General features: G+C 35.5%; 2 protein-coding genes across 2 annotated transcripts in view; one reads left to right on the top strand and one right to left on the bottom strand.

The window, feature by feature from the left end:
* Window positions 1-2: 2 nt before the first annotated feature.
* ptgesl (prostaglandin E synthase 2-like) lies at window positions 3-10,251 on the bottom strand. The gene is made up of 7 exons (XM_023295111.3): window positions 9,927-10,251; window positions 7,298-7,486; window positions 7,026-7,081; window positions 5,331-5,483; window positions 3,222-3,422; window positions 3,019-3,136; window positions 3-1,631 (listed from the first exon to the last, which is right to left on the bottom strand). The coding sequence occupies exons 1-7, from the start codon at window positions 10,218-10,220 to the stop codon at window positions 1,497-1,499; spliced, it is 1,146 nt and encodes a 381-aa protein (XP_023150879.1). The 5' UTR covers window positions 10,221-10,251; the 3' UTR covers window positions 3-1,496.
* A 1,932-nt stretch (window positions 10,252-12,183) lies between these two features.
* LOC111586344 (ral guanine nucleotide dissociation stimulator-like) overlaps window positions 12,184-13,211 on the top strand; it is an 87,524-nt gene continuing 86,496 nt past the window's right edge. The window contains exon 1 of the mRNA XM_055011282.1: window positions 12,184-12,825. Within this exon, the coding sequence (XP_054867257.1) occupies window positions 12,805-12,825 (21 nt within the window). The 5' untranslated portion in view covers window positions 12,184-12,804. The remainder of the gene's footprint in view (window positions 12,826-13,211) is intronic.

The following is a 13,211-nucleotide window of genomic DNA, read 5'->3' as shown; positions in this document are numbered from 1 at the left end:
GGTTTTCTTTTTTTACATTTTTTTATTATTTCACATTTTTACAGCTATGAACATTGAGTCAGTTTTAATACAGTTAATCCATGCGGAGCTGGAAGATTGCATATGAAGAACATTCAGACCAGCAGCTCCCCACTTACTGTATTTTATTTCATTGTACCCTAAAGAAGAAAAACATCATCTGAAATAAATACAGACAATAAATTGATCTCAGGTTCCTACAGAACAAGAAAAGAACCATTTTTTAAACAGACAAAGCTGCTGAATGAAGAGAAAACATCCCAGAATAATAACTAAAGGTGGAAGTCTGAAAAAGAAAACACTGAACTGTTCAGCTGCATTACAGATTTGCTCTGGGACTGCAGTTTTATGTTCATTTTTGCATGTTGCTGCTGCAGTTTTAGATGCTTTTTATTTGGTTTGGTTTTGCATCAGTTTGTTCCCATTTTGCATCCCTTTTAGTCTGTTTTAATCATTTTATGGTCATTTTGTGTCTAGTAGTGATGCTTTTTCTTTCTTTGAAGTATTTTTGTCTTAGTTTCATTGAATTTGCATCTATTTTCTATGTTGAAGTCGTGCTTTTGTGTGTTGTAGCTGCAGTTTACCTGCTTTTAATTGGTTTTGCATCAACTTTGCATCAGTTTTAATCTCTTTATGGTCATTTGGCATCAAGTAATGGTCGTGTGTTTTCAAGGTGGGTTTTATTTCAGTTTTCACAGATTTGCATTTATTTGTGGTCATTTTATGAGCACACACTACAGGTCGTCTGGCTAATATAAGGCAAAATAAATGTGGTTTTCCCATCCTCAAAAACAGGAAAAAAAATCTGTAATATGTGAAAAAACTGGTTGACCAGATGCATAAAACATTTGCAGACTTCAGTGTGTGAATAGATCGATGAGGATCTGCTGCTTTATAGTTACTTTGCATCCGTTTTTTATTGGTTTTACTTGGTTTTTACTTGGTTTTGGGTCATTTTTAATCTCTTCGTGGTCGTTTTGCATACAGTAGAGGTAAATTAACGCATCTCAGACGTGGTTTTTTCTCAGTTTTCATTCAATTTGCATTTATTTTTGTTCATTTTTAGGTTGTCTGACCAAAACAGTGAGGTGTTAACGCTCTAAAAACAGAAAGTAAATCAAACAAGTTCGGATCGTTGCAGTAACAATTTGCAGACTTCAGTGTGTGAAAGCGTGAAAAACAAACACCTTTTTTAGTGCTTTAATCTGCTAAAAGCACTAAATAAAAGCAAACTTTTACCATTTTTTCTGGATAAATCGCCTTAAATGAACAGAAAAGGATGCAGTGTGTTGTTGTTGCCGAGGGCGACCAGCAGAGGTCAGGTTTTCTCCAAACAGCAGCTCAGTAAAACAGTTTCTTCTCGTTTCTACGTCACGTCTGCGGCTACAAACCCATCAAATTCTGGCGTTTCGTGCAGCAGCGACGCCTCAGCAGGTCCAGCTGTTCCCTGAAGGTTCCCTGGAGGTTCTCTGGAGGTTCTACTGTTGGCTCCGCCCCTCGTGGTTGAGCGTCGCTCTCTCCATGCGTCTGTACCACGACTTGACTTTGGTGTTGGCCATCATGTCGTCGAACGCCTGCAGACCCTCCATGACCCGCAGGACGCCGAACACGGCCTGGACGGACGAGGAAAAGCAGGAATCTCACTTTAACAGGCGTTTCACATCTTTTTCTGACATTTAGGAGCCTCTTTGGTGCTGCTTGGTAAATTTTGTGGCTGTTTTGAGTCAGTTTAGTGTTTTTTTGTGACTATTGTATTGGTTTAAATCTATTTTTTGTGTCTTTTCTTAGTCTGGTTGCATTGTTTTTTGGTCATTTTGCATCTTTTTCTTTTCTTTTTTTGTGAATTTTTGTGGTTTTGAGTCATTTTGGTGCAGTTTTGTGACCATTTTGCATCTTTTTTATTGGTTTTTATGTTTTTTGTGTCTTTTTTTAGTCTGTCTTATCTTTTTTTGGTCATTTTGTGTCTATTTGGTCACTTCTGGATTTTTTTTTGTTTATTCTGCTTCTTTTGTGTGTCTTTGAGGTGTTTCTTTTGCACTGAATTTGTATCCATTTGTGTGCATTTTGCATCTTTTTCTGACTTTTGAGCCTCTTGTGAATTTTTCTGGTTGTTTCGAGTCATTTTGGTGGTGTTTTGTGTGTCTTTGTTGCCACTTTGCATCCTTTTTATTGGTTTCTATCTATTTCATCGTCTGTTTTTTAGTCAGGCTGCGTTTATTTGGCCACTTCTGGATTTCCTTGTGTTCATTCTCATTGTTTTGTGTCTCTTTACATTTATTTTAAATCTAGTTGTGCTCCTTTTTTGTGTCTTAGAGATGCTTTTATTTGTGTTTTCAATGGCTTTGTGTCCATTTGTGTGTATTTTGCATCGTTTTGTGTACTTTTGTCGCTGTTTTAAGTCATTTTGTATGTCTTTGTGGCCATTTTTGCATCTTTTTTATTGGTTTGCATCAATTTATGGTCCTTTTGTGTGTCTTAGTGGTGGTTTTATCTGTGTTCTGCATTGAATTTGTGCAGTTTTTGCATCTTTTTCTGGAATTTTTGAGCCTCTTTTGTTGTGTCTTGGATGCGTTTTTTCTGTGCTTGCAATGGATTGCCACTATTTTAGTCAGTTTGCACTGGTTTTGTAACTGTTTGTGCTTGATCTGCATCTCTTTAGTGTTTTTGAGCCTCTTCGTTGCTGTTTAGTGGATGTTTTGAGTCACTTTGGTGTCTTTTTGTGCCTCTATGCAGTCATTTGTGTGCATTTGTGTTCATTTTGCATCTCCGTAACTAGTTCCTATGTATTTATGGTCATTGTTTGTGTTTGTTTTGTATTTAGTGGTGGTCCTTTTGTGTGTCTCAGAGGTGACTGTATCTCTGTTTGCATTGAACTTGCATCTATTTGTGTTCATTTTGCTTCTCTTCCATGTTGTTTTTGCTTGTGTTTGGAGTAGTTTGGTGATGTTTAGTTGTGAGTTCAGCTGAACCAGGTTCAGACAGCAGCAGGTGTTTCCTCACCAGGTCGGCCAGGTTGGGCTGATCTCCTCCCATGAACTTCCTCTTCTTTCCGATGGCGGCCACCCAGTCGTTCACGGCTTTGTAGAGATCCTCCCTGACGTCGTCCTGCAGGTTGTGTCTGTGGAAAAAAGACGACTAAATCAACACTTTGACGTTTAAACCAACAGAAACACGAAGTAAGACTCAGTCCGGCATCAACTCACCGACTCTTGAGCCGTTTGGAGATGACAAACATGGCTGCAGCGCCGACGTATTTAGCAAAGAAGCCCTCCAATGTCCCGAACTTCCCCTCACGGACGATGTAGTCGAAGGAGGCCAAGGCCTCGCCGGTGGTCCGGTAAACGTTGGGAGATATGAGGTGGACGAGCCAATCATCGGCCCACTGACGCCACTTCATCTCCTCTCTGGAATAAAAAGAAGAAACTTTCATCTTTCAAAACTGGAGCAGAAAACATGAGGATTCCCAGAAACATTAGATAACAGAGTGAAAGAAATAAACCAGTACAGGAGCATCAAGACAGAATGAAACTGGACGATTCAGGGCTGCTGCTGGAGGAACAACAGGTTCAAATTTACATTTCCTGATTCTGTTTTAACGACAACATCTCAGGAACTGTTAAAGAGAAAAACTTTCTCATGACGTGGATTCAGAATCTGCACAATCTACAATAGTTTTGTTTTTGTTCCCGTTTTGCATCAGTTTTAGTCCATTTTAATATTTTTATGGTCATTTTGTGTTTGTGCTACAACTTGTCAAACCTGCTCAATCAGTTATAAAAGTTCAACAGAACTGTAGGTCAGATTTACCCGTTTTAAAGTTTGAAAATGTGGAAAAATCTATATTTTCACAGTGAAACTTCTGATGTCCACATTTTCAACATTTTTGGGAAATCTTTGAACATTTTTGGTGGAAAAAAAATCAATGTTAAAAATGTTTCTTAAGAACATTCACATAAAAATCAACCAAAATCCAGCAAAATTTGCTGGATTTTGGTTGATTTTTATGTGAATGTTCTTAAAGAAAATATCAGAAGTTTTACTGATATATTTGTAATCACTTTAGATAAAGTATTTTTTGGTGCCAATAAATGAGGACAACAGGAGGGTTAAACTATTCTACATGTTTATTTTTGTACTAGTGTGACCTGCAGCTACATGTGGTTCAGAAAATATCACTAGTTCTCTTCTGGATTATTATTTTTTTGTTAACGTGACCTTAAAGATGAGACTTTTCATGACGAATTCAGTTTATTTTTTTCACATTTCAACTCACCTGTAATCAGAGATTATTCCATCAATTTGTTCAATTTTACAGATTCTGAATCAATGACATGGTGAGAAACAACAGTGAAAATTTCAGGTTTTTATCTTTAATATTTCCTGAGATGTTGTTATTCAAACAGCCTCGAATTTCAACATGAGAAAAAAATCAGTTGAAAGTGGGTCGACGGGCGATTTTTTAAAAAAACTTTCTCTCAGAAAATATTTCAAATCTGAAGTTAAAATTCTACAGATAACATTTTAAATAGTTAGAATTTATGATAAAAAGGTTCCAGATGATTTAACCCTCCTGTTGTCTTCATTTATGGGCAGAAAAAAATATTGTTCCTTCGTCTGAAAAAAATCCAAAAATTCAGCAAAAAAATTTCTCCAAATTTATAAAAAATTTGCAAAACCTTCAGGAAGAAAATTCTAAAAATCCCTGAAAAATTTTCCCTTTATTAAAAAAAATCCCCAAATTTGGCAAGAAATAAAAAATTTTAAAAAAATTTAAAAATTAAAATTGTAAATATTTTCAAAAAATAAAAATCTTTAAAAAAAATCCTAAAAATATCTAAAGTGATTCCATATCTATCAGTAAAACTTCTATTATTTTCTTTAAGAACATTCAGAAAAAAATCATCCAAAATCCAGCGAAATTCACTGGATTTTCGTTGATTTTTATGTGAATGTTCTTAAGAAACATTTTTAACATTTCTTTTTTCCACCAAAAAATGTTCAAAAAATTACTAAAAATGTTGAAAATGTGGAAGTTTCACTGTGAAAATAGATATTTTTTTCCCACATTTTCAAACTTTAAAACGGGTCAATTTGACCTGCAGGACGACATGAGGGTTTAAATGGAATAACCACTAATATTTGGAAATAATTTGTAGAAATCTGTCTTTTTTTGGGTAAATTCTTGCCAAAAATTCCCACTAAAATTCACCAAAATCAACGTTGAAAATGAATAAAAGGGTAAAAGTTTAAAGTGGCTGTACATGTTCTGTATGGAGGAGTTCTTAGAGGTCTAGTTTTGCGTCTGAACTTACTTCTGCATCCCTTTCTCGGGGTAAACGGAGGCGGTCTGCGCTTCGCTCAGCATCAGCCAGTATTTGTTGGTGTATTCCGTCACCTCCTTGCCTCGGTCGTTCACAGACTTCATCTCTGGGTAGCAGTGGATGATGTCCGACACACTCTTCTCCCTGAAAACCAGCATTTAAAACCTCTCATTAGTCCTTATTTCATCTGCTTCTGTTCAACGAGGCCTTTAAACGAAGCTCAAACTGGTTTTAGAGGTTGTTCTTGTGTCTGAAGCACAGATTCTGTTCAAAAACATCTTTATAATTATTATTTAAACAGTAAATCCAGTTATAGAAACATACAGAACATTTATTCTTTTACCTTTAGTGTGTAAATAGGAAGTAATGAATTAGTTTTTTCATCATAAAAAGTCATAAAATAGTAAAAAATGTCAAATATCCTGTAAAAGCTGCAACATTTAACTGAAAAAAGACACTTTTCTATTGAATTTTAACTGATTTCAGTATTAAATATATTTATTTTAGTATAGAAAGTCAGAAAATAGTGAAATCTGCTCTTCATAATTCACTCACAGCACAAAGTAACACCTTTAAATGTTCTATTTTACTTTTATCAACATTAAGACTAAGAAAATCTGAAATAATTCACATTTAAAGAGCAGGAAGCTGCTATTTTTGGATTATTTTGCTTGAAAAATTGGCTTAAGCAGTCAGTTAACCTTAAAATATGTGCAATATCCAGAATATATGCAACATTTTTAATAAAAAGAAGCTTTTCTATTGAATTTTTGACCAATTTTAGTATTGAATATATATATTTTTTTAAGATAAAAAGTGAGAAAATAGAGGAAAAGTCTGAATTATCCAGAAAAAGCTGCAATATTTCAATCAAAAAAGACACTTTTCTATTGAATTTTTAACCAGTTTCAGTATTAAATACATATATTTTGTTATAAAAATTCAGAAAATAGTGAAATCTGCCCTTTAAAATTCACTCACAACCCAAAAGTGATGCATTTAGATGTTTTATTTCACTTTTACCAACATGTATAACCAAGAAAATCTGATATAGCTCACATTTATAGAGCAGGAAGCTGCTGTTTTTGGATTATTTTGCTTATAACGTGACCAAAATGGTGACTTAAACCTAAAGTATGTGGATTATTCAGAAATATATGCAACATTTTTAACAAAAAGAAGCTTTTCTATTGAATTTTTAACCAATTTTTAAAATATTCTTTTAGAAACAACTGTTTTCACCTTAAATGTTGAGAAACAGAAGCATTTTTTAATATTTTTCTTCAAAAATAAACTTCATTTTAACATATGTGATGAGTGTTAGTCAGGTGTGTGTTTAATTTAAATAATCCTTAATAGTAAATATACACAACATTTATTCTCTTACTTTTAGTTCCATCTGCTCATACAGATTATTTTGGTTTTATTTGCAAGAGTACTTTCATAAAAGCAACTTTTATCAGTATTAAATTATTTTTTCAATATAAAAATCCACAAATAGCTGCAACATTTTAAATAAAAACACACAAAACCTTCTATTTTTTTAAATTAACAAACCTCCATTCAATTTTGCATTTTCTCCCTTGACAAATAATTTAATGTTAACATATTTGACGATTAAGATGATTAAACGTTCGACATCAGTATTGATTTGTTCAGTAAACATTTGAAGGAGCTGCTACTTACTTGTTGATTAAAAAAGTCTTGAGGGAGCTGATGATGACCGACGAGTCGTTCAGTTGCTGCAGAGAAAAAACGTTAAATTACATTTCAGTCAAAATTGAAGTCCAATTTAAAGCAGTTTCTGAGGCAGAAAGTGTAGATTAGCTCCTGTATGAACTGAAATGAGGTTTTCTGGAGCCCGAATGAGAATAATTTCTAAATAAATCAGCAAACTGTGAATAATTTGACTTCAAACTGTGAATCTGAGGCTGGAGATGAGCGCTTTATTTTCTCACCACGTCTCCGTCCACCATCAGGATGGGAACCTTTCTGTAAAGCGACCACTTGATCTCCTGCCTCATCACCGGGTTCACCTCCACGATGTCGTACGGAAGCCCGTAGTAGTCCAGAAAGGCCCGGACTTTGCTGCAGAACGGACAGGTTTTATACTGATACAGGATCAGCTTCAGACTGCCGGCAGAAACCTGCACAGGAGAGAAAACAGAACCAAAAAACACCTGCTGGTTTTAGCTCATTAAAGATTAACAGGAAATGACGTCATCAGATACCAGGACTGGCTGCTTTTCAGATAAAATAACGTTCAACAGTTTATTTACCACATTAACAATGTCTAGACTGGATTTATCATTCATTTAATGTTATCTTTACTGAAGAAAAAACTGCTTTTGTTTCAAAAATAATAACATTTCTATGTGACCCCAAACTTTAGAATGGTTGTGTAATAAAATACAGAAAAACACATTAAAAATACAGTAAAGAAAATAGCAAAAATACATTAAAAATATGGTAAAAATACAGAAAAAAATCTAGTAAGAATACAGTAAAAATACATTAAAAATACAGTAAAAATACATCAAAAACATAGTTAAAAAACAGCAAAATATAGTAAAAATACAGTAAAAATATAGTAAAAACAGTAAAAATAAAGTAAAAAATCTAGTAAGAATACAGTAAGAATACAGTAAAAATACAGAAAAGAATAGAGTAAAATATAGTAAAAATACAGCAAAATATAGAAAAAATATAGTAAACATACAGTAAAAACACAACAAAAATATAGAAAATAATATAGTTAAAATACAATAAAAAATATAGTAGAAATACAGTAAAACATACACTACCGTTCAAAAGTTTGGGGTCACCCAGACAATTCCATGTTTTCAGTGAAAACTTCCACTTTCATTCATGTGCTAACATAACTGCACAAGGGTTTTCTAATCATCAGTTAGACTTTCAACACCATTAGCTAACACAATGTAGCATTAGAACACAGGAGTGATGGTTGCTGGAAATGTTCCTCTGTACCTCTATGGAGATATTCCATTAAAAATCAGCTGTTTCCAGCTACAACAATCATTTACCATCCTTTTTGTCGTCAAACTTTTAGCCCTAAATGAGTCAAGTTAATCTCCATAATTAGAAATACTCTCAGCTTTATTATTTATACTGGGGAATCTAAAGGTTCTTTAGTTTATAATGCTATATGGGTGGACATATATTATGACATTAGTCAGTTTATTCTCCATAATAAATTACAATGTAATTCACCCAAATAACGCCTTTATATGTCTTATTTTAATTTTACAGTCATGTATGACCAACAAAAGCAGAAATAGTTCACATTTAAAAAGCTAGAAGCTTTATTTATTATTCATCTAATTTGACATTTTATTGTTTTATTGTAAAACACTTTTTGACTTTTTTGAAAGTAGCTCTACAATTAAAGTTATTATTATTATTATTATTAATAATAATAATAATAATAATAATAATAATAATAATAATAATAATAATAATTATTATTATTATTATTATTATTATTATTATTATTATCATTATTATTATTATTACTCGGTGGAGCTTTGTGACGATCGGTACGTCTGTCTGTCTGTCTGTCTGTTAGCAACATTACTCAAAAACAGACAAACGGATCTGGATGAAATTTTCAATAAAGGTCAGAAATGACACAAGGACCAAGTGATTAGATTTTGCCAGTGATGCAGCTCATAGTCTGGATCCATGGATTGGTTAAAGATTTCTGTACCATTGCCAGATAGCAGCACAGCATCACTGTAACCATGACAACAAGTGAACGCTACATCAGCTGCCTGCTGATGATCACATGATGAATCCTACTACAAATCCACCACTGAGGACTTATCAGGACTTATCTGTTGGTGATGAAGGTGTTGACCCGGTTCAAAGTTTGAAAATTTGGGAAAAAAATATATTTTCACAGTGAAACTTCTGACGTCCACATTTTCAAAATCACTGGATTTTGGTTGATTTTTATGTGACTGTTCTTAAAGAAAATATCAGAAGTTTTACTGATATATATGTAATCACTTTAGATATTTTTAGGAACTTTTGGAAGATTTTTACACATTTTTTGAAAATATTTATAAACATTTTCTTGTCAAATTTGGGTGATTTTTTTTTAAATAAAACTTTTAAGGAATTATTGGAATTTTCTTACTGAAGGTTTTGCAAATTTTCAGAAATTTGGGGAAATTTTGCTGAATTTTGGGATTTTTTTCAGACAAGGAAACGATATTTTTGGTGCCTGTAAATGAGGACAACAGGAGGGTTAACTAATAAAACGCAGCAGAATTTAACTTCAGTCCATTTTCACTGCAGGACTTTAACTTGTACCACAGTATTTGTAGAGTATTTGTACGCAGTACTACTGCTAGTTTTACTGCAGTAGAAGACCTTAGAAGTACTTTTTCCACATGCAGGTAAACAGACAGACTCGTGATGTTATCGACAGGTGATCCGCTGCTCTGACGTCACTCTGATACCTGCATTGATCCAATCACAGCAGCAGATGTTGGACCGCCAGTAAAAACCTCTGGACCTGCTGTGTTCTGGAGGTTCTGCTGTAGAACCCGAACCCGGACTCACCTGGTTCTGCTCCTGGGCCAGGTGCTGCTGCTTCAGGGACCCCCGGACCGCCTGGTACAGACCCAGACCTCCCCCCAGCAGGAAGGCGCAGCTCAGCGCCCTGCGTCCTGCTGCTGCCCGCACAGAGAGCGCCGCCGCCCGGACTCCCGGCCCGCCGGAGCCGTAGCACCTCCCGGAGCTCCGGGCCGCCGCGGTGCCCCGTAGGAAGGAGCCGGAACCGGAGCGGAGCACCGCCGCAGAGTCCACAAAGGACCGGCCGACCTTACCTAGAGATCTGCCGCAGGAGGCCGCCATGCTGGTTACATAAAGTCCCACAATGCACCGCGAGAAGGAGATTTAGGGTCGGAGAGCCCCGAGTTCTGCCTGACAGGCTGCAGCGCCCCTAGTGGGGAAAGGAGGGATGAAGGAACAGAGAAAGGAGGATAATATTTAGGATTTTACAGGTTTAACCCTCCTGTTATTCTCATTTACAGGAACCAAAAAATATTGTTTCCTTGTCTGAAAAAAATCCAAAAATTCAGATAAAAAATTCCCCAAATTTCTGAAAATTTGCAAAACCTTCAGGAAGAAAATTCCAATAATTCCTTAAAGGTTTCCCTTAAAAAAAATCCCCCAAATTTGGCAAGAAAATTCTTGTAAATGTTTTCAAAAAATGAGTAAAAATCTTCAAAAAAATCCTAAAAATATCTAAAGTGATTCCATATATATCACTAAAACTTATAATATTTTCTTTAAGAACATTCACATAAAAATCAACCAAAATCCAGCAAATTTCGTTGGATTTTGGTTGATTTTTATGTGAATGTTCTTAAGAAACATTTTTAACATTTTTTTTTTCCACCAAAAATGTTCAAAGATTTCCCAGAAATGTTGAAAATGTGGAAATCAGAAGTTTCACTGTGGAAATATATTTTTTTCCACATTTTCAAACTTTAAAACGGGTCAATTTTAACCCGCAGGACGACATGAGAGTTAAATTTGAAATATTTATTTTCTTGCCATAATTTCCACATGACAAATTAGTATTTTTGCCAGTAGTGTTTTGTTTATTTTCATTGTTTGACCATAACATTATTTACATCAACAAAAATATATAGATTTTGTACAGATATGAAATATACGTATATTGAGGAATATATGAGACTAACTTAGACAAATATTTTGAGTCTGAGTTTTGTATTATTGATTGCAAAATAACCCCAAAGCACTTTGAGCCATTACATTATTTCAGGCATTTGCTGGTAAATCAATTCATCAATTCATCAATTAATCGCCATAACAAGATGAAGTAAACCTCAATAAACAAAGATGTGCTGGTTTGTGTTTCACCAGGGTGAACATCTGATGCGTTCCCCTGTTTTATATCATCTTAAACTCAATATTTTTTTTGTTTTGACAATAAAGAGGACAAATCATGACATTTGATTAATGCTGCAGGAATTAATCAATAGAATCGAACTATTTTAGTCCAATTTTAGCCATTTTTAAGCAAAGGAAGCAAATATTTAGTAGATTTAGCTTCTGAAATGTGAACATTTGATGCTTTTTTGGTTTTGATTTTGCTCTTAATGACAGTAACGTGACTAATTGTGGCGTTTTGGACTGTTGGTTGGATAAAATAACTCATTTAAACATAATTTTAAGAGGTTTTATCTGTATATGACTGCAATTTCCAGAAATTGTTGCAGTTCATAATGCATTTTCTCTCATTTAATCTCCATAAAATGTCAGAAAATACCCACTAAATGCAAAACACTGGAACTAATAGAGCAACATTTGGTTTGTAAAAGATGTTATCAGTTAATTAATTCTCAAATTATTATTATCCTCAGAGAAGAATGTCTGTTATGATTTTATTTGATAATTGTGTATTATATAAAGTAATCTTTTTTTAAAGCAAAGGTAACAAAATTTAATAGTTTTAGCTTCTGAAATGTGAGGATTTGATGTTTTTATTTGGTTGTTTTTGCTCTTAATGACAGTAAAATGAGTAATTGTGGAGTTTTGGAAAGATATTCTTTCGGGTATTTTCCGTTTTATTTAATTTAAACTCAATATGAAGGTTTTAAATGTTAAAAACCTCAAATTATACATTTAAACCGCATTAAACTGAATGAAGTTGCGTTTTCAGCGCTTTTTTGGCTCCTGCTTTTGTGTACGTGTGGTGCGTTCAGGAGCGTCGCCGTTCGGAGGCGTTCGGAGATGTTCGGGTCTTTCCGGACAGGAGCGGCATGAGAAGCGGCAGGAGCGATAGAGGCGGCAGCGGCGGCGTCTTGTCCGGTGGAAGCGGAGATTCTCCTCCAGCAGCAGCAGCATCCATTTACACATCAGCACCTCCTCATCTCTCCGTCCGGGACTCTCCGCTGGGATGCCGCCGTCGACCGAGGATCTGTCGCGGACGGCGGACGCTGGAGGAAACGAGCCCCGCTGGTTTTCCCGAGCGTGACCGTTAAGGACGCGGCGGCGGAGGTGGCGATGGATGAAGGCACGAGGAGACAAATAAAATTTTGATGGTCGCCGGCTAACGCTAGCAGGCTAACGTTAGCTAGCCGCTCCGCTCCTCCCCGGTAGAATTGTTGTTTTCTCGCCTCCCTTGTCGGTTCACCGGCCACCGGGATTCTCTCCTCCGCGAACAAACGGCGTTTTTTATTATTTTTTTTTACGGGTGTCACGACATGCCGGAGCCGCTGAGGACATTTCCGTCAAGGATAACGGCTCCGTAGCGCTCCGTTAGCCTCCCGCTAGTTAGCATCCTTATTTTTTTTTTTTCGTTTTTTTTTTTGTGTCGCTCATCCGTGAAGATGCTGGCGGAGGAGGAGAGCGTCTGACGGGGAAACCTCATGGAAACTCGCCCCGTGAAGGTCATGATACCGAGAGAATGATCATGCTGGAAAAACAGGTAAGAAAATAAAATTTTAATAAAATCACAGCTTTAGTGTTTAAGCGCAACACCTGAGCTCATTTGCATATCCGCTAATTAGCCGCTAATGATGGCGGCTGATCAGGTGAAGCTTCAAGGTGAGTCCGAGCTGCTGCTCGATCATCTTTAGTATCGATTCACGTATTTGTGTCTCCTCACTGGTCAAAGTCAGCCTCTGTGTGACAGATTAACGGTGGGTCACAGGTTTCAGCAAAAACAGCCAAAACAGCCAAAAAGCAGCTAAAAATAGAAAATATGGACACTTTTGCTGTGGTTGGTTCTTTGGAAATTGTTAAAATGATGGAAAATTATACAAATCTGCTGCTTTTCTCTGTTTTTTCATTGTTAAGTCAATATATTTGATT

The sequence above is a fragment of the Amphiprion ocellaris genome, chromosome 6 (assembly GCF_022539595.1).
Source record: "Amphiprion ocellaris isolate individual 3 ecotype Okinawa chromosome 6, ASM2253959v1, whole genome shotgun sequence".
NCBI lineage: Eukaryota > Metazoa > Chordata > Actinopteri > Pomacentridae > Amphiprion > Amphiprion ocellaris.
The sequence above is the reverse complement of the archived record's forward strand: the minus strand, read 5'-3'. Positions and strand labels throughout refer to the sequence as shown.

Coding starts and splice junctions, on each gene's coding strand:
- ptgesl (XM_023295111.3), bottom strand. CDS start 10,220: ATGGCGGCCTCCTGCGGCAGATCTCTAGGTAAGGTCGGCCGGTCCTTT. Junction 7,487..9,926: donor TGGCCCAGGAGCAGAACCAG/GTGAGTCCGGGT, acceptor TCTCCTGTGCAG/GTTTCTGCCGGCAGTCTGAA. Junction 3,423..5,330: donor CCCGAGAAAGGGATGCAGAA/GTAAGTTCAGAC, acceptor TTTTTATTCCAG/AGAGGAGATGAAGTGGCGTC.